Genomic DNA, 25937 nt, shown 5'->3' on the forward strand with positions numbered 1-25937 from the left:
TGAGGCTGCCTGCTGTAGGACTGAATTAGGCACCTGCACAGTAGGAATAAAGGAAAACAAGGGCAGGCGCTGCTTCTGCAGAGCCAAGCGAGTTGTGCAGTCAGGAGAAACTGGAGGACAGTAGCTTTGGGGTCTGAGTGACAGGAGGCAAGGTTCGGGACAACAGGTCAGGCGATCGGGGTGTGAGGAGTGGCATGGAATTTCCTGAAGCGGATGAGCTAGAAAGATGGAATGGAATGTGTGGCAGTGAAGGAGGGGAGCCCATCAGGTGGCAAAGGGGGACATGAGGTTGCCTCCTTGTCCATCTGTTGACCTAAGAGACCTGTGGGGCAGAACAGTCCTGGCAGGGGAGTGGGTGGAGGCTCAGTACCATCTGACTGTGCCAGAGACACGTTTGCATAGCAGCGCTGTATGTACTGAGGACCTGCTGCATCCCAGGCCCTGCGCCAGGTGCCAGGCATGCAAAGATGGGTGGCATATGGCCTCTGCCCTGGAGGCAAACAACCATGCAAAGAGGCGTGGGTAACAAAGTAATACACAGGTTAAAGCCCCCAGCAGGACGCTGAGAAAGGACTAATGATTTCTACTGAGACCCTAGCTTGCATTCCCAGGGGACGAAGGTACTGGCTCCCTACCACGCAAGCGACATGTCTTGGGCACCTGCCGTATGCTTCCAGCACTGCTGGCATGGGGTGGGCCTGCCTAGGGGTGTAGTGCCCAGTGGGCGAGCCAAGAGCAGTGATGTCACTACAAAGGCAGGGGCTGTGGACCCTGCAAGGGGAAGTGGTCTCTGCAGTGACCAGGGAAGGCTCTGGGAGGAGGTGTGACTTGAACCGTGTATTGAGAGCTGGGGGTGAGAGAGTCCCCCACAGGAATGGCCCTTTGGATGGGAACCTTGAGAGGAATGGAGCCAGCAAAGAGGCAGTAATGGGAAGGAGCAAGAACCAGCTTGACGGATGGGGGAACAGGAGGGGAAATAAAGGAAAGATCAGACCAACAAACTAGTGTAGAGGGCCGTGTGCACGGGGTGCAGGACCCAAGAAGAGATGCTGAAATCTTGTTATAGAGGCCCAAGGTTGCATGTATGGGGTTGCTCCTCCTCCTCCTTAGAAGAGGGCAGGGGGCCAAGGAAGGGGCTGTTGGAAGCCACTGAGCCATTCCCCATCCTCTAGCCAGGGCTTGGGTGCTCCTGTATAAAATCCTGTCCTCCCACTTTGTCCCCCAGTTTGGCTTCCCAGTGGGGGAGGGGACACACAGACATCAATTCAATCCAGACAGCTCACGCCTGTCCCCAGGAGCGAAGCCTTGGCCTGCTGTTCCCATGGCAACCGCCTGTCAGTGCAGAGCACAGAGAGAGGGAGTGGCCCCTCTGTCATCACTGGGGACTCCCTCAGTTGGGGTGCAGGGGAAGTGAGCGCAACAGCCAGAAGACCTGAAGGGCCAGGGGCTCCCTTTGTTCCTTGAAGGATGGACTCCTTCTCCTTGGAGTCCTAGCCAGGCCCGGGCTGCTGATTCCCCATCTCTTCTCCCATTCCGCCTTCTGAGCCCGGGGTGCCCCCTTTGTGTTCTGCTCATTAAAGATAGATGACCCGAGGGAAGGCAGGGCAGGGGTCACCAGCTGCTGGGGTTTCTTACCCCGAGATGGGCTGGGGATCATCTGCAGGGACAACACGGCCAGGACCACCAGCTGTGGCTGCAGCAGCAAAGGGGGAGCTGGGAAGACTAGGCATCCCTAAGATGAGGTACAGCCCACTGACAGAGGCTGGAAGTGGGTCGGGAGAGCCGTAAGTAGCCATGAGTCTGTGTCCTAAGGCTCTGGGCTCTGTTAGGTGGCTTATTCATTGAAAAATGAGAGACGAGTGAGTGAGATGCTGTCTCTAGAGTAGCACAGGGCTGTGAGCACTGGAGCTGGAGCCAGAGAGGCTGCGTTCTGATCCTAGACTTGCTGCCTCGCACCTGCAACCAAAAGCAGGTTGTTCAGAATCAGACTCACCTTCTACAAGACAAACTCATGCAGTGTCTGCTTCACAGCATTATCATTGGGGCTTAAATGACAAAGAACGTGAAAAGACCAGGTACACAGTAGGCATTTAACAGTGCTGGTTTGCACCCAAGGTAAAGGGAGAGATAAAGTCAATTCTGCCAGAGGGGTTTGTGTATTTCCAAGAGTCCAGATCAGCCAGGCCCCGAGCGCTAGCCTTCTTTTGTCCTCCTTCTTCCCTGGAGCACTTTCAGACTACCCTGAGCTCTAAACTGATCCTGGAGCCAGCCTTCTCCGCGTTCAGCTTCTTGCCCCGACCTGGAAGGGTACAGGGAGAAGACCAACAGCACCCAACACCTGGTGGCTTTTCTGTGCCCTTCCAGGGCGGCCTCCCTCCGCCTGCACTGAGGACACTCTTGGTCGCTCCGAGGCCCTTGGCCCCCGCTGTACCTTGGCCCTGTGTGTGGTGCCTCGCTGAGCACGCAGAGCAGGGCCTTCCCTCGGCCCTAGGGCTGCAGCAGGAAGAAGCCGTGCTGGGCTGTTCCCTGAGCCCCATCACAACTGACCAGCCAGGGGAAGCAGATTCAGGTTGGGACTAGGGCTGGGGCTCCCTACTAGAAGGATGTGTTGTTGCTTGAACTGAAATCTCTCTAAGGAAGTTATTTCCCTGCTGGGAATTGGCTTCCATACAAATGGTGACCAGTCTTAAGGTTCTTAGTGACTGCAGTACGGGGCCTGGGCTGCTGTAGGTGGCACGCAGGCCCTGGAGCCTGGGATGAGGGATGGGAGAAGGTCTAGGGCACCTAGGCCCCCGCTCCCCATTGTCTCCTCCTGGCCCTTTTGGGTCTCACCTCGATAGGGCCTAAAGGCTCCCCAGGGCAGCCCCAACTCCTGTCCCACATCCCTGGAGCAGGACAGGAGCTCAGCTGCCCCTCAGGTTCTGGAGAAGAATGCAGGGGGACAAGTGCCCCTGCTCCTGGCCTTGTCTCTCCCCGTCACTGCGCTCCCCGACTCTCAGCAGAGTAGGAATGGCATTGACGCTTTCTCACAGGACAAACTGAGGCCCAAAAGATGCTGGGGCCAGGACCCCAGCGTCCCAGCTTCCAGCCTGGTGCAGGAGCTGCAAAGGTGCTTAGGTTCTAGGTGTGTGGGGACCCCTGGGCCTCCTCCAGGGAGAGGCCAGCTGGTTCAGTGGGGCAGGAGCAGGAGGTGGGAGAAGGAGCTCCAACCCTACATACATGTTCGGGGGTGGGGGAATCTGAGCTCTGCTTCAACAGCAACTGGTTCCCAGGCTCCTGCGTTGGAACTGGACAGGAGAGGAGAATTCTGAGTGATCTGATTAGGGGGCCAAGCACAGCCATCAGTCTTGGCAAGCAGGCCGCACAGCCTGCCTGCCAGACACTCTAGGAAGGTCTTTCCGAGGCCAGAAACGGTGCAGGTTCCAGAGCTGGGACAAAGCCCAGTGGGGAGGAAGGGCTCCCTTGAGGAAGCGCTGCAGAGTGGTGACTGGCAGCAAGGCTGGACTGGCTGGCAGCCCTGCACCTTGGAGGTAGAGAAGGGCTTGGCCTGGCCTGGGGCCCACTACTCCCCTGACTCTTGGCTGTTCTGCCTTCCATTCACTCCGTGGAGCAGAGGACTGGCCTCAACCTGTGATCCTCGAGGAGCACAGTTCCAGCTTGTCAGTCAAGAGCGGCTTCCTGCTGTCCAGCTGCACTGTCTTTGTTGTTATTTATAATTTGTTTTGGAAAAAAGCACAGACTTTAGACTGGGATTCAGACTCCTACTATACCATTTACAAAAACTGTGTGACCTTAGGAAGTTAACCAGCCTCTCTGAGCAGAACATCTGTGACACGGGGTAATTATACTTACCCCTCAGGGTTGGGTCATTGTGTTCAGTGACAGAATGTCTGTCAGTGTTGAGCGCCGTGCTCAGCATATGAACACACTCGGGAAATACTGTCTCCTCTCCTTTCTCTTCCCTTCCTGTCTCCGGGAACGTTGCCGGACCTTATTAAGTGTCACTGTAGGGCTTCTCTGCCTTCTTAATCAGGCATCTCCCTCACTGCCAGGCCAGCTCCTTGCTTTAGTTCATGAGAGATGGGGGAGGGGCTGGGCTTTTGTCTAAGCCTGTTCTTTTGGGGGGACAATCCAGGAGATGGGGACATGTTGGTGGCAGATGGGCTGAGCCCCAGGGTCCCGAGTGCTGGGCCTTGGAGAGGTGGGGGGGGCGGGTCAGTGACACAGAAGCCTTCTCCAGACTCAGGGACCTCCAGGGAGGCAGCCGGCTGGGTGGGTGTCGACTCCAATGTCTGAGCAGATGCTCTTTAGCCAAGCTGGGGCTGGAGAGTCTGCGGTGTGAGCTGCCTCCCAAGGCGAGGGGCACCTGGTCCTGGGCAGCCTGTGTGACCGACCCATACCCCAGAGTCCCCAAGAACCCCTAAAACCCAACGCCACCTCCTCCGCCCTCAGGCCTGGCTCTAAGATCAGCAGACTGTGTTGAGTTGGCCACGCCACTGCACCAGAGGGTTCTGGGAAAGGAGCTGACTTCAGGGTTCAGGTGGGGTCCTGAGGGCAGGGCTGGACCAGGAGTGAAGGGGGGTTGGGATGGTGGAGGCTGCCTCACCACAGCCTGCCCTCCTCCTGGTGCTGGCTCTGAACTTCTGCTCTGACCCGAATCGCACTCTGCTGAGTTTCTGTCAAATCCGCTCCCATCCTCTGTGTCGGGGCCCCAGGAACCTGCAGTGGGCTCCCCTATAAAACAGACCAAAGCACACCCAAGTTGACGCCTTCTGGAAGCCGGGCTGGTGACCTCAAACTGACCGGCCCTGGGGGGGTTCTAGCCTACTGCTGGCCAGTAGAACTCCCTGTATGTTGTCTGCCTGTGCCGTGAAGTCACCAGCTGATGGAGGGAGGTGACTTTTGAACACTTGAAATGTGGCCAATGCCACTGATATTTTTATTTTTACATTTATTTATGTATTTATTCATGCACTCATTTTGTGGTACTGGGGATTGAACCCAGGGCCTTCCCACTGAGCCATAACCTTAGACCTTTTCTTTTTTTCTTAAGCAAAGTCTCACTAAATTACCCAGTTTGGGCTCAAACTTATGGTTTTCCTGCCTCAGCCTCCTAGAGCTGAATTTTTATTTAATTTTAATTAATTTAAATATGAAAGATGCTCCACATCATGAGTCATTAGGAAAATGCAAACCAAATCTATAATGAGATGTCATTTCACATCTAGTAAGAGGGCTATAACAAAAGAGAGGCGATAACATGTTTCAGTGAGAATGTGGAGAAATCAGCACTTTCATTTGCTGCTGCTGTGGATGGGAAATGGGGGGCTGCTTGGGAAACAGTCTGGCATTCCTCAGAATGTTGAACATGAGTTATCACATGACCCAGGATTGTACTCCGAGGCATATATCCAAGAGAAGTGAAAACAGATGTCCATATGGAAACTTGCACATGAGTTTCCATAATAGCATTGTTCACATTAAGCAAAAAGTGGAGAGAAAGCAAATAATGACCAGGTCAGCAAAGTGTGGCCTGTCCAGGTAATGGAATATTATTCAACCACAAAAAGGAATGAAGTACTGATATGTACTACAACATGGAGGAACCTTGAACGCATAGTGCAGATTAAGAGGGGCCAGGCCCCAAAAGCCACACACTGAGTGACTACATGGAGCTGAGATGTCCAAAACAGTCAAATTTGGGGCTGGGACTTTAGCTGAGAGGCACAGCGCCTACCTGACAAGCATAAGGTCTTGAGTTCGATTCCCGGAGCCGGAAAAAAACTAAAAGACAAACAAACAAACAAACAAACAAACAAAACAGTCAAATTTGCAGAGACAAAAAGGAGACTGGCAGTTGCCAGAGACCGGGGCAAGGGGAGCATGAGAAGTGATGGCTGAAGGGAACAGGGTTTCTTTTGGGGATGATAAAAAAATTGTAGAATTAGATAGTAGTGATAGTTGCACACCTTTGCAGATTTCTAAAGGCCATTGAGTTGTATACTCAGAAAGGCTGGATGTTATGGTACATGAATTTATGTCTGTATTTACCCACCACTGTCGCTGGCTGGTGGCCCCGGTGTTGGACAGGGCAGCTCTGGAGTCCGACTCTGGCTCAACTTTGGACTTTGCTGTTTGCTACCCCTTTGCTTTGGCAGAGCATGTAACCTCCCCGTTCAGGCTTCTCTTCTGCAAACCTGGTCCAGCTCAGATTGTGTGAAGATGGAAAGGACTCCTATCTGCAAAGCTGCCCTCATGCCGCTGGGCACACAGCACAGCCAATACTAATGTCGCCAGTTTCACAATTGTCCCCCAGGGCCTCTTCCAATTGCCATCCACACCTGGGCCTGCCACTCCCCGGTCCCTTGCCTGCAGATGGCTCTCTGCTGCATAAACTGTTGCTATAACAACCACTCCCAGCTCCCAGCAGCAGCCACTTGATTGGAGCAGGGTATCACGTGCAGGGCCTGGGTAGCATCATGAACGGAAAACATTTCCAGGAAACCCTGAGGCTCCCTGGGCAGGAGTCAGGGCCTGTCTGCCCGTGTGCCCTGGCTGAGACATGGAGGCCAACCTGCAAACACAGCCTCACGTCTCTGACTGAGAGAAGAATGCATGTGAGCAAGAATCCTCTCTGATCCTGACCTAAGGTTCAGAGGGAGATGGTGCAGGGAGCTGCATCTCGGAAGCAGGGAAGACAGAATTTGCAGACTATCACTCCTTCCAAACAGAGCTCCAGTGTTGACTGTCCTTGACCTAACACAGTCTTCCCTAGGGCGATATTGATGCCAGACACCCAGAGGTGGCTTTTCCGGGAACTTGGAGATCGCGCCCCAGGTTCTCTGAGGAAGACTGCCTGAGTGCCCAGGCTGGGCAAGGCTGCCTGCCCCTCAGCGGGGTGATGTCCTCACAGGCACCCTCTGCTTCACTTCCTGCCGTCAGCTCACTGCGGAGAGACTGCTGCTCTCCCCCAGCCCCCAAAGGTGAACCCTGCAGGCACAGACCTGAACGCCACTCCACCTCCCCAGGAGTTAAACCAGAAGGGCCAGCTGGAGTCGGTCTGAAACTCTGGCTCCAGATCTCAGCCCTCCACAGGTCCCCGATTCCCCGTGCCCAGGGCAGGTTGGCTGCTCTGGGGGAGCCAAGCCCTGCGCCCAAGCTTTCCAGGAACGGAGCAGGCTCCTCCATAGTCGTGGCTGCAAGTCTTGGCCCTTCTCCAAAGGTCGATAAGCACAAAGCTGGAGGCTGGGGGACGGGTACCGGCATAGGGGTGCAGCGCCTGGGAGGAAAGGAGTTATGCTAAGCAGAATGTCCAGGCAAAGAGGCCTTTGGTCGACTTCTCCCCAGCCTGAGAGCCAGATAGCGGCCCATCTCGCGGCACTGCGACAGCACAAGGCTACGGGCAGCTGAGGACTGGCAGTGCCCCCTTGTGGCCTTTCTTAACAACAAGCCCCAGACATCCGCAGAGCCTGGGTGAGGCTGGTGTCCTGTGGCGGCGAGACTGAAAAGCCGGACATAAGGTGTACTTCTGCAGAGAACACACGACAGCCTTGACTTGTGTCTGAAGGGTGGGAAGCTGCCTGCGTGCTTGGCCCTGAGAAATCGAGCTCTTTTTTGTGCCATCACGAAACACATCCTGTTCTCACCTTGAGCGGCAAGATGTGAAAATGGCTCACAATATGACCTTTTGATCACATCGCCCACTGGGACCTTGGCCAACGGCAGCTCCCTGGAGCCCGTCACCTAGGGCCGAATGGGAGTCTCGGGCACCACTCTGGCAACTGTGTGTTTAACCCGCTCCAAGAGTGAAGACGCTTATACACACACCAGCCGAGTACAAGCCGTAGGACCAGACTGGGTAGGACCTTGGGTGTCCTCCACCCGATGCCCTTATCTATAGACAAGGAAACCGAGGTCCAGAAAGGCCAAGTAAGGTGCCCACAGCACCCAACCAGTTAGTCTGTGTCCTTGGGAAACCCGGCCTGGACTCTTCCCACAGGCCCTAGGTTGCCTTGCACGGCTCCTTACTTATGATTTCTCAGAGCCCAGTGTCCAATACAGATACATTCTAACGTCCCTCAGTCCAAGCCTTCTAAACTCAGTGAAAGTCAAAACTGTAGGTGCTCTGGGAAGACTCCTGCCTGGCCATTCCAGGCTGGGTGGCTGGGAACAGCCTTCCTCTGGCCTCAGATTTGCTTCCAGTTCCTGGGTTTCTTCTCCTTGTCTCACATGTCCATGTGACTGATGCGTTTTTCCATAGTCCTGGCTTTTTCTCTGGGGCCTCACACAGCAAACAGCAGAAGGCTTCTGAACACTGGGCCCCTGCTCAGCCCTCTTGCTGAAGGAGCGGCCTCCGGATTTTCCCGGGTGAAGATCAGGTCTCTGGGAGGGAGAGCACTCCGCAGCTAGAAGCATGCAGTTTGCTGTACTGCAGGGTTCTGTGACAGCTGACTCTGACAATATTGTGACTTCAGTGGGGGCTGAGTGGAATGACAGGATTAGTAACAGAATAAATAGTCCCCACCTGCACCCTCTGCGGGAAGAGGGTGTCTCCAGCATAGAAGCCCATCCTCCTTGTCTGCCCGGTGCCAGCCATGCTGCAGGACTGAGCCTGGGGCGCTTCATGGTGGGGCTGAGTCCAGTGCAGAGTCACCTACGACAGAATTTGCAGAGTCCACCAAGTCCAAGTGTGTGCAGCAGACGGAGACCTAGGGTGTGTCTACTAAATATTATTGGGAATAAATGGCCTACTGGCTATGGCTATAGCTGGAAATCTCTGTGTGTGTGTGTGTGTGTGTGTGTGCATGTTTGCATGCTTTTTTGAGAGAAGTTTTCACTATGGAGCCCAGGCTGGCCAAGCTTTCAATCCCCCTGCCTCTGCCTCTGGAGTGCTGGAATTACAGGTGTGTGCCATCACACGCTGGCTCTGGGTGGAAATCTTTTTGTTAGATATTTGTGCTTGGAATGGCTTTTATTAAAATGGTATTTGACGTTTGTACAAGGAACTTGAACTGTGACACATTTCAGAACTTAACGTCTAGACTTGCTTGGGGATCAAATAGGATCAGTAAAAAACCTTCATTCTCTTACAAGTTGTTAAAAATGGAAAGGGAGAGAGAGAGAGAGAGAGAGAGAGAGAGAGAGAGAGAGAGAGAGATTGGAGGAGTAGACAGTAAAAACTTTATTGTTTTTTTCCTTTTTGAAACAAGGATCTCACTATGTAGCCCCAGGCCAGCCTTGACCCTCCTGCCTCAGTCTCCTGAGTGCTGGAATTATAAGTATGCGTCACCACCCACAGGGAGAGAGAGGTGTAATCTTTCCTGTTTCCGGTCATGTAGCCTGGCCTGGGTTTCTAAGTGGACCTAGTCCCAGACCATCTCCCTGGTTAATTCACCTCCTTGGGGGACACAGCTCAGTGGGTCTCAACCTCAGCCCACAGGAAATGATGGAAAGGACCCTGGGCCAAGAATCACACCAGCCTTGTCACTCACAGCAGGCCCTGCTCTGGGCTGAGGGATTGGTTTCACCATCCGGAGTGTGATGAGACGGCGGCAGGGGCTTCCACGCTCTGAAACGCCCTGACTTGACCACATCCTTCCTCTCATTCACCTCCACTCCTCCTGACGGTGCCCACCTGGCCTGTGTCCCAGCAGCAGCTGATCTGGCAGTCAGTCAGGTGCAGCTCCAGGCTCTGTGGCCCCTGCTAAGGGCTAAACCACTCCTGTGGGCTCTGGAACATCGGTGGAAGTAATTAAGTTCCACAGGCAGTTTCTGCAGTTTACTTAATTGTCAGCTGATAATTAAAACTATAGAACGTGGGGAAACCTGACTCCTGAGTGACGGATCCCCTTGAGCCTCCTCCTCCCCAAACTTCCCTGAACCTGCCAGGGTTCAAGGTCAGCCCGCCTGGGCACAGGCAGTGCCGGGTCTGAAACGTGTGTACTGCTGACTAACAACTATGTTCATGTCACTGCACTGCCGGTCACTGTTGTCCCTGTGTCTCAGTCTCTTGGCTAGCAAGTTCTTAACCTCTCCCCAGGCTGTTTCCTCTACGCAGACATCAGGGCAGGTGGATGTCACCCCTCCAGTGCTCCCTCTTCCTCTAACAGCTCTTAATCATCTTCCTCTTAACCATAGGAGACGCATCCTCCCGAATCTTCCCGGCATGTGTGTCTGCAGCATGTATGCATCTTTCCAGGCATGATAGTGCAGTAGAGAGAACAGGGAATGTTGTCTTGAATGTTGCAAATCAAATAACGTGAAGCCGGGAGCAGTGGCACACACCCATCACCCCCGAATTTAGGGAGGGATGTAGTAAGTCCCACCTGGGCAACCTAGAACTTGTCTCAAAAAAAGAGGGTAGGGTTGGGGATGTGGCTCAGTGAAAGAACACTCCTGCATTCAACCCCCACTGCAGTAGATGATAGATGATGGATAGGAGATAGATAGATATAGACATAGATGATAGATGGATAGATATAGACATAGATGATAGATGGACAGATGATAGATAGATAGATAGATAGATAGATAGATAGAGTGAATAGTGTGCCTAGTATCATGCCTCACACATGGTAAACATTCCATAGCATTTGTGTGCATGTGCACCGGTGTGTCAAGTATATTTGATCATCATTTCTTAGCCCTAAGACTCTTGCCATGGATAGTATACTCTGTGATCTTAAATAAGAGCCACAGGTTTGCAGAAATGTAAGCCACTCTACCCTGTAGATGCACTAGTGCCTCCTGGGAGGATGCTGCTGGTTGTGGAGATGGTGAATTGGTTTGGAGGAGACTTCTGCATCACTCCGGAGCCTGAGGGGCACACATATCTTCCCCGCTTGTTCCATTTGCAGGGGAATGCTTGGAGCAGCAGCTGGGATAACATTATGAACAGCTGTCCACCCCACAGGCCTCGGTGTCACCCTAGGACCAACAGCAGCTCTATCTGGCCTCCCTCCAACCCTGCTTCGCATAAACACACACCACTCTCACTGCCAGACCTCTTCTGCAGGAGCTGGGAGCGGGCACTCTGCGCCCTCGAAGAAGGACAGGAGTGTCTGGCCTGGTGTGCAATGGAGGAGAAAGATTACTCTACTGGCCACGGCCTAGACAGGACCGTGGCACTGCACAAAAGTGCCACAAAGCCCAGAGTGCCCTTAGCGCTTCCCACACTGGAGGATGCTAGGAAGGAGGTGGCCAATCAGAGTCTTTCTCCACATTTCTCGGCTGCATCTGGGCTCCTTTGTGTCCCTGGGGCGCAGCCAGCCCACATCGAGACTGAAGAGTTGATGCAGACACGTGCAGGCATCTTGGCTTAGCAGTAAAACAAATCATTGTGCTTGTAGGTCATTGTCACTGTCATCACAGAGGAGTGTGTGCCTCAGCCCTGACCTCACCCTCATGGACAGATGGGGAGAAAGGGTTGTGGGGCGGGCCGAGGGTTAGGAGTGGGTGAGAGTGAGAGGTGGAATGAATTCTTTTTCATTTTTCACTACCAGACCTGGAGGCTTTGCATTGAGCTCTTTCCCAACCTTTTATATTTTTTATTTTCAGGCAGAGTCTTGCTAAATTGCTGAGTTGCCCAGGCTGGACTCAAACTTGTGATCCTCCTGTCTCAGCCTCCCAGAGTGCTGGGATTACAGGCATAGGCCACCATGCCCAGCTGACGCATGGTGAATTATTTTGCAAATGAAATTTACTCATACTTTTGAAGTAAAAATGTAAAAAATTTGCCTGGGAGGAGTCAGCAGTACGAATATCACATTGCCCCCCCTTCCCCTGCGCCAGCTGGGCAAAGCGTCTGCAGCCTCTTGAACCTGAGGCTTGTCTTTTGAATGCTTGTAAATCCTCATCCTGGGCTGCAGCTTCCCCCACCCAGTGTATCAGTCTCCCAGGAATGTAGAGGACAGCCAGACTCCTCAGGCACTTACCCACCACACCCGGAGCTGAGCCCGAGAGAAATGGGGTGGCACACTCAAAATGACCACCAGATGGCACTGCTGGGGCCCCGACGGAGCTCTTGGGGCAGCCTCTGCAGGACCCATCCCGGCTGGGGAGCAGAAACCAAAACCCGGTCACCTCCCCACACACCAGCACCACCACCACCAGCAGCAGCTAATCGAGCTCGGGCCCAACCTCCCCTGCGTGCCCAGGCCACTGCTGTGAGGAGGTGCCCTTCCACAGGCTCTTCAGCCAGCTCCAGCTGGCCACCACCTCCCAGGTCCTCAACCTTGCTCAGTGACCGGGTGAACCGACGACGAGGACTCTTTCACCTCCAGTCTGGGTGCGTCTAGAAGACTGTAGGGCAGTCCCGCCACTCTGTGATGTGGAGTGAGGTAGGGACTAGGCCGCAGGTCTTTGAGGGAAGAGACTTGGGAAAGAGGGCGCCACGACTGATGCGGTGGAAGTAGGACAGCATCTCTGTTCGCTGCCGCTAAGACATTAAATTCTAGGTACCCACCCCACCCATGTCCCAGGACCTGGAACGTTATGGAGGGCAGAGTGACCCTCCTGACGCTGGTCACTATGGGGCTTATACATTTTTCCTTTAAAAAAAAAAAGAAATCTTTTACACATGCTAGGCTAGTGCTTTACCACTGAACTATATCCTGTTTTGTTTGTTTGGTTTTGGTTTTTTGAGACAGTGTCTAGCCATGTCATTCAGACTGGACTTGAAGGCTGGGAGTATTAACTCAGAGGTAGAGCTCCTGCCTACCGTGTATAAAGCCCTGAGTTCAAATCCTGGTGTGGCAAAACAAACAGACCGAACTTGAAGTCACTATGTAGCCCAGGCTGGCCTAGAACTCACAGCAGTTCCCCTGCCTCAGCCTCCCCAGTACTGGGGTGACAGGTGTCAGTCCCCACTCCTCTGTAATTTAACTTTAAGACAGTCTCACTAAATGCCCAGGCTGGTCTCCAACTTTCAATCTTTTTGCCTTCACCACCCACACAGCTGGATTCCAGGCATGTGCTGTCACACCCACACCCATCCATACTTGAAATGGTCAGTCCCTATGCTCGGTGCTGGCAGTGCAGGGGTACCCTGTGACCAATAAATAGAAATCCCAGTTTCTTCCTGGGCTCAACTCTGCCCTGTGCTACATGCTAACTGTGACCTTGGACATTTCACTCAGTCTTTCTGCATCTCAGTTTCCTCATCTGTACAAAGAGACGGGAACACAGATCTTCCAGAAATGTAGAATTCAACTAGATGGTGTGTGTGCAGAGTGTCTGGCACACAGAGAAATCTAGCTGTTGGTCATCTTCCCCTGTGGGGACACACATACCCTTTGGAGGTCCAGAATCCCGGTCTTGACACCATGTTCTTGGTCCCCACATGGACATTTTAGAATTAAACTATAAAATAAAGTTGGGCAGGGTGGCGCATGCCTGTAATCAGACCATTCAGGAGGCTGAGGCAGGAAGATCGTCGTGAGTTCAAGACCAGCCTGGGCTACAAAGTGAGCTCAAGGCCAGCTTGAACTGCATAGCAAGACCCTGTCTCAAAAAGACAAAAAAAATTTTTTTTAAATTAAAAAAAATAAATATGGATACATGTTCTGACCTTGCCTGTGTTCTATGCCAAGCCATCTGGTAAAGCCACAGAGTGGCTCCCAAGATGACCCTTTGGAGGATAAATAGGCATTGGCAGCCAAAGTGATGCCAAGGCTTCGGACAGAGCACGGCCCCTGGCACGGAGGCCTGCCATTTGTCCCTGTTCTTGCTACCAGCACGGAGGGCTGGGTACCTCGTGCTGGCCACTCAAGGATGGGGGTGGGGCAGCTGGGTCCCCCAGAGAAGACAAAAGAGAGATGACCCGCCTTGTATGGGGCTGGTCTTCTCTCAGAGAAGGTCACCCCAAAGCCCTGGAGAGGGCGCTGTGGCCTGCTCCCTGCCAGCCCTCCCGCCTCCCGCCGCCCATAACAGTCCCAGCAGCTGCCTGCCAGCCAGCCTGAACTCCATCATTAGAAAAAAAATTCCTGTTAAGGGATTCAGCAATGTTCCCTTCAGCAGCCAAAGGAGCTCGCTCTCCCGCTGAGTCTGTGTGGAGAGATGGAGGCCAGGCTGGCTCGCAGAGGGGACGGGGGAAGGGAAGTCGCCTGGAAGAGAGTCCGGACTCCAGGGTCCACGCCATTGTTTCACCTCTGTGTCAGCTCGGGGCCCTGCCGCAGACTGTCTTCTGGGGACACTGGGGTGGGTGGGGTCTCCTGGCTTCAGGGACATCAGATTCCAAAGGAAAAAGAAACTCCTGAGCAAGGCCAGCCCTCGTCCTCGGTGCCCTCCAGCCCAGCATGGCGCCCCACACGGAGGATGTGTTGGATAAATGTTCGTTGGATGGTTCCGTGGAAGGGAGGAGAAAGCTCTGAGTTGTTTGAGGCTACTCAGACCCCCCACGGTCGTGTGAATGTTATTTGCACTCTGAAAACGGATGGGGAAATTTCTGTTTGCTGTTGTAAAATCTCATCTGTCCCAGCTGCCTGGAAACCAAGGTTGAATGAAACGGTACCTGATCACTGAGGATTCTGAGGCAGCACCTATGTGTTCTCCTGACTCAGGATTGAGTCATGTGTGTGAGGCCTGCGATACCCAGAGCTCATCTTCCACCCCAGCTCCCCACCAGCCACCTCACTGTTAGGTGGCTCTGTCTGTCGGAATCATCTTCCCTGACTCCATAGAGCAACCCCCAAAAGTCCCCAGTCAGTGCCGGGGTTCGGGCATGCTGAAGCGGGCATGGGCCAGCTCCCCAGAGCCAGCTCTTAGCGTCTCTTCCAACCCTGTGTTCAGTGACATGGTGTAGGTTGAAATAGGCCGTGATAGGGATATCCACAGCACAGAAGTCAGGGTGTCCCCCTCCGCCAAGAGTCAGTTGTCAGACACCAGGGTGCCGCTGGACAGGAGGCTTTAGGCAAATGTTCCAGCTGACCTTGACCTGGGAACCTCTGCTGTGAGAAGCAGGGCATCCCCAAAACAAGGCCAGAGGTAGAGGCGCTCACTTGAGGGGTGCGAGGGGACTGTACAGACCCAGAAGCCACGGTCCAGGCTTCAGGGGCCCCTGGGCATGTGCCTAGGCCGTCAGGGCCCTGCTCTGCCAGTCAGCTTCAAGGAATATAAGAAGCAGGGGACCAGAGTGCACCAGGGACCAGCCTGCTGGTGTGTGTTCACTTTCCCCTCTGTGCGCCCCATGCCCAAAAGGGTGTTCTTCTCCCTGCTCACCCAGCTCTTCCTTCTCCCCTGCCAGACCCAGAGTCCCAGAGGAAGAGGACAGTGCAGAATGTCCTGGATCTTCGACAGAACCTGGAAGAGACCATGTCCAGCTTGCGAGGCTCCCAGGTGACTCACAGGTAAGCTGGAGCTACAGAGGGGTCTGCCCGCTGCTGTCACCCTGGGTCCGCAGGGCAGAGTCCTGCACACCTCCCGCTCCACATCCAGAGCTGCTGTGAGAGGGATCGCAGCACCCAGCAGAAGCAGCTGTCCAGGGCTGCTTGTGTTTGAGCAGCGGGTCTCACTTGGGCAAAGCAGTGTGAGAATCACGTGGTAGTGGCAGGAAGCTCCGAGCACTGCCTGTGATACATGCCCCCACCCCCCCAGGCCTCCGTCTCATCTGTCTGAAGGGACTTTGTTTACAAACTGCTCCTCCTGCTCCCAGGTCCCCTCAGTCAGTCAGGTGCCCTCTGGCCTTTTCCACCACCACCGGGGGAGGCCTGAATGCTCAGCAGGGTGCACACGACGCCACCCATAGTGTCATGCCCCCTGCCCAGTCCTCAAGATACTTCCAAGCCTCAACTGCATGGGGCACACGCCTGTCCCACAGCAGCTCGCCTGGAGCAGGGTCCTGGCCGTGGCCTCTCCGTGACTCAAGAGTGTCCCCTATGCTCCTTCCTCCGGGCAGCCCAGATGAGCTCATGTTGTCAGCTCCAAGGAGGCAGCAGGACACAGAGAGGCGCCAGGACTGGGGGGTTCTGGGGAGTCCACAGGGAGGCTGGCACAAGAAGCACCCCACTAGGGCTGAGAGGAGGGCCCTCCCCATCTCCTAGGACTGGGAAATGATAAGTAAAGTTGAGACACAGGGCGTTTCTTCACCCTGTGCTTGGTATTCCAAATACTATCCAGACACACTTACATGCTCTCAGTGACGGAGAGCTCATTACCTTTCATGCAGCCCAGCCTGAGACCATCCTCTGGAAGCCAGTTCCATTGTCAGGTTTTCATCCACGGCCGCTGGCCCTGTTCTTCCTCCCTGAGACCACCCCACGCCTTCCTTCTGCTGCAGCCCCATCCCCATCCATTTTCCCATCTGGGACACCCAGCCCTTTCCCCAGATATCTAGAACACTTTCACTGATGAAGTAAATCAAAGCATCTGCTCTCCGGGGTTACCTGGGCTCGGATCAGCAGGACCCTGACTACTGAAGGGAAGGCGATTCTCGAGTCTGGGGGAAGGTGGATGGTGGAGCCTTGAGACCCAGGCACCCTTACGCCTGTCTCCTGTCTCTCTCCCGCAGCTCTGGGCAGGAGCCCAAGGGGGCCAGGGGTCTGGCCCAGCTGCCTCATCAGTGTAGGCACCCAGTGGATGAAATCTCAAACCTCTTCCTTTCCCCCACCCAGGGAAGTCTCTGGAACATCCCTCTGTGCCAAGTCACCAGTCAATCTTGTGCCAAAGAAACCAGAAAGTGCTTAGCTGCCGAGAGGGTCACACCCCAGATGATTCACCCACTCCAGGGCGAGGACCGGAGGCAGCTGCTCCAGCCTCCTGGTGCCCAACTCCAACCCCTGCTCCCCGTGAAGCCCAGAGGCATCTGCTTGGGTGGGGAGGGCAGGCTGAGAGCCTTCGTGGAAAGCGGCCTGGTTTGGGGTGGAAGCCTGCGCCCTCTCTCTGCTGTCTCCCGTTAGGGAAAAGATCTACCACCGGGGCTGGATTTTCCTCCCTCAGCCTTTGGTTTCTGTTACTGCCGTTTCACACTTGGGTAGCCCAACCACCCATTCCCGACTTGACTGTCTTACTGTTTTAAAGTGCTACCTATCAGTCAGCCCTTCCCTGGACCCTGGGGAGGGCAGAGTGTTTTTGTATTCCTTGGGCTAAGGAAGGAGGCACCTGACAGGGGCAGCATGTGCCACACAGTGCTGGGCATGGGCCCTCAGAGCCACACCAGGGGGTCACAGTCCCTGGTGCTTTGGGCAAGGCTGCTTTCACCCTGGAACTCACAGGGTAACTCTAGACTCATTTCCGTTCCAGAAACCTCTGTTCCTCTGCTGCTTCCTCTATTTCTACTGGCTCATTTCCCCCGTGGAGGAGAGAGTCTGGGTCAGGGGCTGTAGCTGTGTCCTGAGAGGAAATGAAACTCTGTCCTCCCTGGAGAAGCAGCCTGGGGCCGGTGAGAGGCTGCAGGTCAGGGACTGAGGCTGTGAACTGGAACTTCGCCCGCCATAGGTCTGGAGAGGTCGGGAGATGGTTAGGGGATAAAGTAGAGCCATGGAATAGGGAAAGAGGCATCTTCCGTGCAGAGCTGAACAGGGCAGGCCAGGAAGAGAACTGAGGAACCCGGATGTCAGTGTGACCCTCACCACTGCACACGCTCAGCACCGCAGTGCAGGCTGCCTGCCAAAACCAGCTCCCCGAGGCCCCCACCGTCCCCTTCTTCCTCCTCACCTTGTGGTCACGGTCAGCTTGTTTTTATCCAGGACTGAACAGCACGAGGCCCTGGGCATGGCCTTGGGATGAGACCGTCCCGGCTCTTTCCTCAGCACATGCACAGTGGATCTACTCCTGGTTCATCCATTCCTGAGCACCAGCTCCACACCAGCCCTGGGCAGCACGCTGAAACAGTGGGGAGCAGGCAGAGCCACACCTCGTCCTTGGGCTCTGCCTTCAGGGAGCTTCTGTTCTTTCCCAGGACCTGAGTGTCGAGGTCCCCAGGAGTTACATGCTGAAGCAAGACAGTGTGTGACAAAGAACATGGAATACAGACAGCTGGAAGGAAGGGCTGCCCGGCCCAGGGGAGAGGCCTTCAGGGCAACTGCCAGGACCCTGTCAGTGCAGGTTTGCAGGACCGTGGGCCGTAACCCAGTCTGTGGAGAGAAAAATAAAAACCTGTTTTCTCAGGTCTAATGGAGACAATTTCAGAGGATTCTCTTTTCATCAAAGAACTTTATAAAAACAGGAGTAGAAAAATCAATGTCCCCCTCCCATCCCAACCCTGCCAGTGGCTCTGAAAGGACCGTGCTCGCTGAAACCCCTTTGTTCCGTGTCCCTCAGGCCCAGCCTCAAGCCGTCTCAGCAACCCGCAGACCCCATTTCAAGCAGCTTTATCCTGCGAGGTTGAGACCCGACCTGAGGCTCACTGGGTTGGCACCTTCTCCACTGGGTGGACTTCCCGGTCTCAGCCTGAACCCAAGCCCAGGCCACCCCTTCCTCCAGATCCCAGCCTGGTATTTCCTGTCTGCAGCCAGCCTGGCCTGTGTGGAGAAAGCCCCTCTTCCCAAGGCCACAGGCCCCCTAGCCTGAAGCCCTCTGGCTGTACCCTTAGCATCACTTTCTAGGCCCAGCCTGGCCTGACAGCGCCAGAGGCTTGGGATCCTGCTTCATCTCTTGTCTGTCCAGTGAAGGCTGCTTCTGTTCCCTGGGGAGGCCCTGCTTTGTCCCTAGCCTTGGGCTCTGGGTGATGACTGTGACAGGTCTTTCTGGGGACAGCTACGCATCTCAGGTTCCTGTAGCTTTTCCTACACCCTCTGTGCCCCACTCCAAGCCTTCCTAGGTCTGGCATCTAGGAACCAGCCATCCCTCAGCTCAGTGACAACAAAAAGCAGTGGACACACCTGGAGCTCAATGAATAAACAAGACCTTCTGAGTCAGGTGGCCAGCTCAGGGCCCCCGGAGCCTTCTGCGCAGCAAGCACTGTGTGGGAGCTGTGCGTCTGTGATCCCCTCAGCTCTATGAAGTGGATGAGGGCAGATGAGATGAGAACACGGGCTGAGCAAGCTTCATGACCTTCCTTGGGTGTGTTTACTAATGAATGGCAAAAAAGGGATTCAAACCCAGGTTGTATGACCCAGCACAGGCTCTGAGGAGTATACCTGACTGCTTCCCTGTCCACTTAAAGTTGTTTTCTCCTCACAGCCTAGGGTACTGGTCTGTAGTAAGGGTGACATACAGTGAGAGGCTTCCTGGAGGAAGCCACTGCTGGTACGTGGAAGGAACAGGCTCAGTGGCTGTGCTGAGGACTAAAGCTGTGCCCTCTGCTCTCTGTCCAGCTCCCTGGAGATGACCTGCTATGACAGCGACGATGCCAACCCTCGCAGCGTGTCCAGCCTCTCCAACCGCTCGTCCCCCCTCTCCTGGCGCTATGGCCAGTCCAGCCCGCGGCTGCAGGCTGGCGACGCACCCTCAGTGGGTGGGAGCTGCCGCTCCGAGGGGCCACCCGCCTGGTACATGCACGGGGAGCGCACCCACTACTCCCACACCATGCCCATGCGCAGCCCCAGCAAGCTCAGCCACATCTCCCGCCTGGAGCTGGTCGAGTCCCTGGACTCGGATGAGGTGGACCTCAAGTCTGGCTACATGAGTGACAGTGACCTCATGGGCAAAACTATGACAGAAGATGATGACATCACCACTGGGTAAGCACAGGGGCCCCTTGAACAGCTGTGGCCGGGGACAGAGGGGTGGGATACCTTAAAAGTGAACAAGTGTTTGCCTTGCCATGACACAAGGGATCTGTGTAGAGCATTTGTGCACAAGGTGTGGCTGCCTCTGCAGTCTGATGTGATTTCTTCTAGACTTGGGTGTAGTGGGTGGGACCTACACCCCACCACTGAGGAGCTGATTGGTTCTGGTGCCTGTCATTCTGTGCTATCTGTGTTCTATCTTGCTCCCTGATCCTGTGCGCCAAAAACTGACCCAAAGAGCCCTAAAGAACCATTTCAGTCCTGGCTTTTTTGCAAACTCTGTGTAGACTATGGACAACCTAATCTGCTTCTCCATTTGTAAAAGAGGCGTTAATAATATGCCATATCTGTCTACCTGCTAAGGGGAAATGAGCATGTTGGAGAAAGAAGTTAAATAGAAAGTAGTGGATTCGCTGCTTCCTCTGCCTAGACTCCCCAGCCCCCTGAACCCACCTTACTCTGTGGCTCATGGTCTCTACTCCTTGGGTTTTTACCTCCACAACGCTTCTGCCCGTAATGCCACTTCTGAACCCGCACACAGTCTCCTGAGCCCTTCCTTCCTACCCACTTTCCGGCAGAGGCCCTTGTCTTCTTTCTCTTTTCTTGCCTGCAGTGATACAGGGTTGGGCCTGTCAAAATGTGGACAGAGGTTCCAGGCTGAGAAGTGAGGGAGAAGATAGGAAGAATGAGATGCAGGAGGTTTCCCGGGTCCTGGCCTGAGACCAGAGAGTGGCAGTGGTTCTGGAAGCTTCTCTGGGCTATGTCTCAACTGACTGCCTCTTCCATTCTCCTTCTTGGGCTGCCCCGGAGGCTGGGCACACGAGAAGCAGAAGCAGCCCTTTTCATACTTCTCAGAGACTGCTTCTCCCCAGCAGAAGTAGCCTGTAAGGGCATGGAAAGCTGCCTGTGGAAAAGACTTCAAGCCAAGCTCAGGCCGTCCACTGTTGCCTGCCACAGCCCTACCCAGGGGATAAACTTGGCGGGAGCTGGTCAGGGCCTGTCCAGCAGATGAGGCTGCTCTGGAGCAAAACAGCTGACGCATGAATGGGGTTGTTTACTGCCTGTTAAATCCCTGGGGCCAACCCACCTCACGCTCAGATCCGCCCTCCAGCCAGGAGCTGGACCAGAGAGAAATCATCCACACACGCACAGACCCTGAGCGGCCGCCATGGTCAGATGCAGTGCTGGGCAGGAGGGAAAGCCAGGGTGTCATCAAAGTTGTCGCACACAGCCCCTGCCTAGGACAGCCTCTGAGGAAGTGCCAGGTCCCTGTCTTCTGAGGGTCCCATCTGGGGAGGGCAAAGGGCAGCACAAACCCTGTGGGGCCAAAGGGTGGGGAAGTTCCCCTGTATTGGAAGGACAGCCCCATAGGGGGCTTCCAGACTGATAGAGATGACAGCCCTCTAATAGCCCCTCCCCTGCAACTCCCCGGATGTCCCTGGCAGAAAACTAACCAAGTGCAGGAAGCATAGGGCCCAGGCTAAAGAGAGGCCCCACCCTGTGCCCCAGTGTGAGGAAGGTGGCAGGACTTCTGGGACTTAACTAGCTGTGTGAGCTTGGGAACGTTAGGTAACCCCTTCAGGCTTGAATTTCTCTATCTGCTAAATGCAGATAATAGTAGGACCAATCTGACGACTATGGTGGGGATTAAAATGGTTAATATATGTGAAGTGCTTGGAGTAATTCCTGGCTCCTTGCAATTGCTCACCCCATATCAGCTTTTACTGTGGCTGTTGGTGGAGTCCCAGCCTATGGGGAGACACAGCCCTGCCCTCAGACAGCACGTAGCTTGAACAGAGTGCCTTGCTCAGAATCAGCAGCAAGGAAAGTCTAGCAGCAGCTGACCCAGCCTAGGGACACAGATAATGGGTGTTGGGGGTATGGAGTATCACGAGAAGCCCAGGAAGGAAAGATGCCTTTGTCTGTCTCCCAGCATCCTTTCTCTAGCCTCATTCCTTTACACAGTGTGTGCTCCTGAATCTGTTGAAAACAAATGAGAGTTCCCGAGATTGATGTGAAAGAGAATGTACTTTCCCTGCACACCTAGCTAGAAGCTCAGGGAGGCCAGAAGTTTGTGTGGGGAATGTAGAATAAATTGTGGGTATTGCTGGACATAGTGGTACATGCCGGTTATCCCGGCACTTGGGAGGCTGAGGCTGGAGGATCACTGTGAGTCCAAAGCCAGCCTAAACTATGTAGTGTAAGTATGAGTCCTTGTCTCAGAATAACAGCTGCTGGGCGTGGTGGCACACACCTGTAATCCCAGCACTTGGAGGAGGATTGCTGCAAGTTCGAGGCCAGCCTGGGGCTACATAGTGAGTTCAGGGCCAGCCTGAGGTAGGAAGGGAGACCTTGTCTCAAAAAAACAAACAACAACAGATCATTGTCATGGCAATAACCACAAGTGGGCCATACTGTAAACTTCAATGTGAGTTTACAAATAATTTCACGTGTACTTTTGAGGGACAGTCTTCAATTAGCAGAAACTCTTAGCCCTAACTCTAAGGTTTTTCTGTCATTGGATTCCCTGCCAGCACTGTATAAACACAGACATCCTTAAAAGAGCTCAGGCAGTTGGAGTTGAGGAGAACCGATTTATAATGCCCACTAACTTTACCGTAAACAATCGCTGCTCAGTTATGGGTCTCCATGGTTACATGCTGTTTTATTAGCTTTTGTCACAGGACACCCTTGATTGCCACAAGCCTTAACTGGCCATGTAAGCCCAAGGTGTCCTTGCTCGGCCTCCTCTGAGTCTTGTCATCTTCATTGTGGTTTTTGTCCAAATTTTGTCAATGAGAAAATGTCCTATTCCCAAGGAAATTATTTTTTCCTGGTCATAGAATGGGTTGGGCTGTTCCCGGAAGGGCAGCCTTCAGAGCTCTAGCTGCACTCTAGGAGCCGCCCCCATCTATTCACAGCCAGGGCCCACACCCACATTTCTCCCTCCAGGCACTCCCAGGTCTGGGCCAACAGAGGCTGATTGCTGGGCTGGTCACACTGGGCCCGAGTGAGCCCTGGAGGATGGCAGTGTCTCGGAGCCTCCCACGCTGTTCTGTCTGCCAGGGAAATTGTCCTCTGGGGTAGGATCTGCACAGTGTTCAGCTTCAGGCCAGCTCTCCTCTCCCTCGCCATCACATCCCTGGCCCCTCCCTGGTTTGCCCCTCAGCACCCAGAATTTGAAGCAAATTCTTCAAAGTAATCAGCCAACTAAGGACGAAGAAAAGAACTCCAGTGCTACCACCAATCGTGAGCTCTGAAAAATTAATTTTTAAATTAAAATTAATTTTTAGAAATTGTGGTAAAGGACTCACAGCATTCACTGCTGTGGGCTAAGCATTTTCGGTGTGCAGTTCAGTGACCTTACATTTGTTCATGCTGTTGCGCAGCCACGGCCCCATCCCTCCCCAGAACTTTCCGTGTACCACACTGGAACTCTGCGTGCGCTGATGGTGGCTCCCCCTGCCCTCTCCCTGCAGCCCCTGGCAAGCGGCGTCCTGCTTTCTCCCTTGATGAGTTTGACTACTCTGGGTAACTCATAAACGTGCAGTTGTATTGCATTATCTTGTGACTGGCTTATTTCAGGAGCATAATGTCACCAAAGCTCATCTGTTTCATAGCAGGTCACAGGAGCCCCCGTTAAGGTTGAGTAGTATTCCACTGTATGTCTGTGCTACCTTTTGTTTATCCACCTCCCTGTTGATAGGGTCTATCTACCTTTCAGCTACTGTAAATAATGTTGCTATGGACAAGTATCTTTGCTTTCGGTTCCGTTGGATACATACCTGGAAGTGGGATTGCTGGATAACATGGTAGTTCTCTGTGTGAGTTTTGGGGCACCAGTGTACTGTTTTCCATGCAGCCCGTACCATTTTGCATTCGCACGAGTCCAAGTGCTGTACTTCCTTGCTGTTTACCAATTTAGGGGGTTTTTTGGAAGGCGTGCTTGCAGATTTTTAAATTTTGATTTTGTTTGTTTTATGAGTTTTCTTTTTTCAGTATTGGGGACTGAACCTAGGGTTTTCTACCACTGAACTGCATCCTCAACTTTTTTTTTTTTTTTTTTTTTTTTGAGACGGCATTGCTAAGTTGCACAGGTTGGATTTGAACCTACAATTCTCCTGCCCCAAGTTCCCAAATTCTCCTGCCCCAAGTTCCCATATTCTCCTGCCCCATGCTCCCAAATAACTGGGACTGTTGGCATGCACCACCACACTCAGCTGTGTTTGTTTTGTTTTAAAATTATAGCCATCTTAATTGTGTTACCTTTCCATTACTGTAACAAAATGTCTGAGATAATAAGATTAAAAAGAGGAAAGATTTGTTTAGGACCACAGTTTTGGAGGTTTCAGTCCATGGCTGCTTGGCCATGTTGCTTTGGGGCCTGTGGTGAGGAGCACATCAGGCAGGACTGCCTGCTGAAACTGTTCATCCCCTGGCTGGGAAGTGAAGAAGAAACAGGAGAAGACACCATGGGCCCCTTTGAGACCTCCCCTAGACCCCCTCCTGAAGGTGCCACCTCCCGCAGTAGCACCACAGGCTGAGGACCAAGGTAATATACGAGCCTTTGGGAAACACTGAAGGCCCAACCAGTAGCACAATGGATAATACTATGAAGCCGTATTTCTTTGTGTCTTTTTAAGAATATATCTTTAAATTGATATATAATAATTGTACATGTTTATGGGATACACTATGACATTTCAATACATATATACAACCTAGTGATCAGATCAGGTAATTGGCATTTCTGTCACCTAAGACATTAATCATTTCTTTGTGTTGGGAATGTTCAGCCCTCTCGGGTGGCAATTTTGAAGCATATAGGTAAGACTAGGCATGGAGCTGGGTGGGGTGGCACATGCCTGTAATCCCAGCACTCAGGAAGCTGAGGCAGGAGGAGAACTGAGTTGAGGCCAGCCTCAGCTATGTAGTGAGTTCAAGACCAGCCTAAACGACATAGAAGACCCCATCTTGGGAAAAAAAAAAAAGACCAGGCATGATGGCATACACCTGTAATCTAGCAACCTGGAAGGCTAAGACAGGAGATTCACAAGTTTGAACCGAGCCTGAGCAACTTAGTGACTTAAAAAGACTTTTTCAACATAAAAAATAAATCAGAGGCTGAGGCAGGAGGATTGCTGGGAGTTCAAGGCCAACCTGGGCTACAAAGTCAGTTCAAAGCTAGCCTAATAGCAGAGCCTGGTGGCGCACGCTGTAATCCCAGCATGTGGGAGGCTGAGGCAGGAAGATCGTTGCAAGTTGAAGGCCAGCCTGGGCTATAAAGTGAGCTCAATGTCAGCCTAAACTGCATAGCGAGACCCTACCTCAAAAAGACAAAAAAAAAAAAAAAAAAAAAAAAAAAAAAAAAGAAAAACAGGTCGACCTGCCCCGGAAACCCTTCCCTAAAAAAAAAAAAAAAAAAAAAAAAAAAGCAAAAAAAAAATTTTTTAAAGAGCTGAGGATGTAGCACCGTTTGAACGTTTTGAGTTCAATCCACAGTACCACAAAAACGAAAGGAAAGAGAAAAAGAAGACAAAAGAAAAGAAAAAGAAAAAAGAATGAAGGAAAGAAGAAAAATAAGATGCAGTTAGTTGTTGTCGACACAAAACAGCATAAGTTATTCCCCCTGTTCCACCTGCCACCCTGTACTCCTTAACCCGGTCCTTTCTCAGGCTGTGGTGACCATTCTGCTGCTGTCTACTTCTGTGACACCAACCTTCTCGCTCCCTCATGAGTGACAACCTGTGAGACCCACCTTTTTGTGCCTCTTTTCTTTCCCTTATTGTGATGGCCTTCACTTTCATCTATGTGGCTACAAGTGACAGATTTTCACTCTTTTATCCCTGAATAATCTCCCAATGTGTGCATATTGGACTGTTATTTTCCACATTTTCTCTATCCACTCACCACTCATTTTCTCTATCCACTCAGTGGATGTGTAGGTTGATTCTATAGTTTGGCTCCCGATAATTGTGCTGCAGTAAACACGCGAACACCGGCATCTCCCAACACACCAAGTTCATTTCCTTTGGGTGTGTACGCAGGAGTGAATTGCTGGCTCATGTGGTACTTCTCATTGTGAAGCACCTTCACGCTCTTTGCCATGCAGACTGTGTTGGTGTCCATTCCCATCAACATCATATGAGCGTTCCCGGGGCTGGGGATTTAGCTCAGCAGCACAGCGCCTGCCTGGCAAGCGCAACGTGGTGAGTTCGATTCCCCGTATCGGAAGAAAAACAAAAACAAACAAAAACAAAAACCAAAAAAATA

At 53.1% G+C, this 25937-nt stretch overlaps 1 protein-coding gene across 6 annotated transcripts in view; it reads left to right on the forward strand.

The window, feature by feature from the left end:
- Nav1 (neuron navigator 1) overlaps positions 1 to 25937 on the forward strand; it is a 252045-nt gene that overhangs the window by 126472 nt on the left and 99636 nt on the right. For all 6 annotated transcript variants that reach the window (XM_005375186.2, XM_005375187.2, XM_005375188.2 and 3 more), the window contains 2 exons: positions 15242 to 15344; positions 19251 to 19616. In XM_005375186.2, coding sequence (XP_005375243.1) covers positions 15242 to 15344; positions 19251 to 19616 — 469 coding nt within the window. The remainder of the gene's footprint in view (positions 1 to 15241; positions 15345 to 19250; positions 19617 to 25937) is intronic.

Source organism: Chinchilla lanigera, unplaced genomic scaffold, assembly GCF_000276665.1.
Source record: "Chinchilla lanigera isolate Chin_1 unplaced genomic scaffold, ChiLan1.0 scaffold00005, whole genome shotgun sequence".
Classification (NCBI taxonomy): Eukaryota; Metazoa; Chordata; class Mammalia; order Rodentia; family Chinchillidae; genus Chinchilla; species Chinchilla lanigera.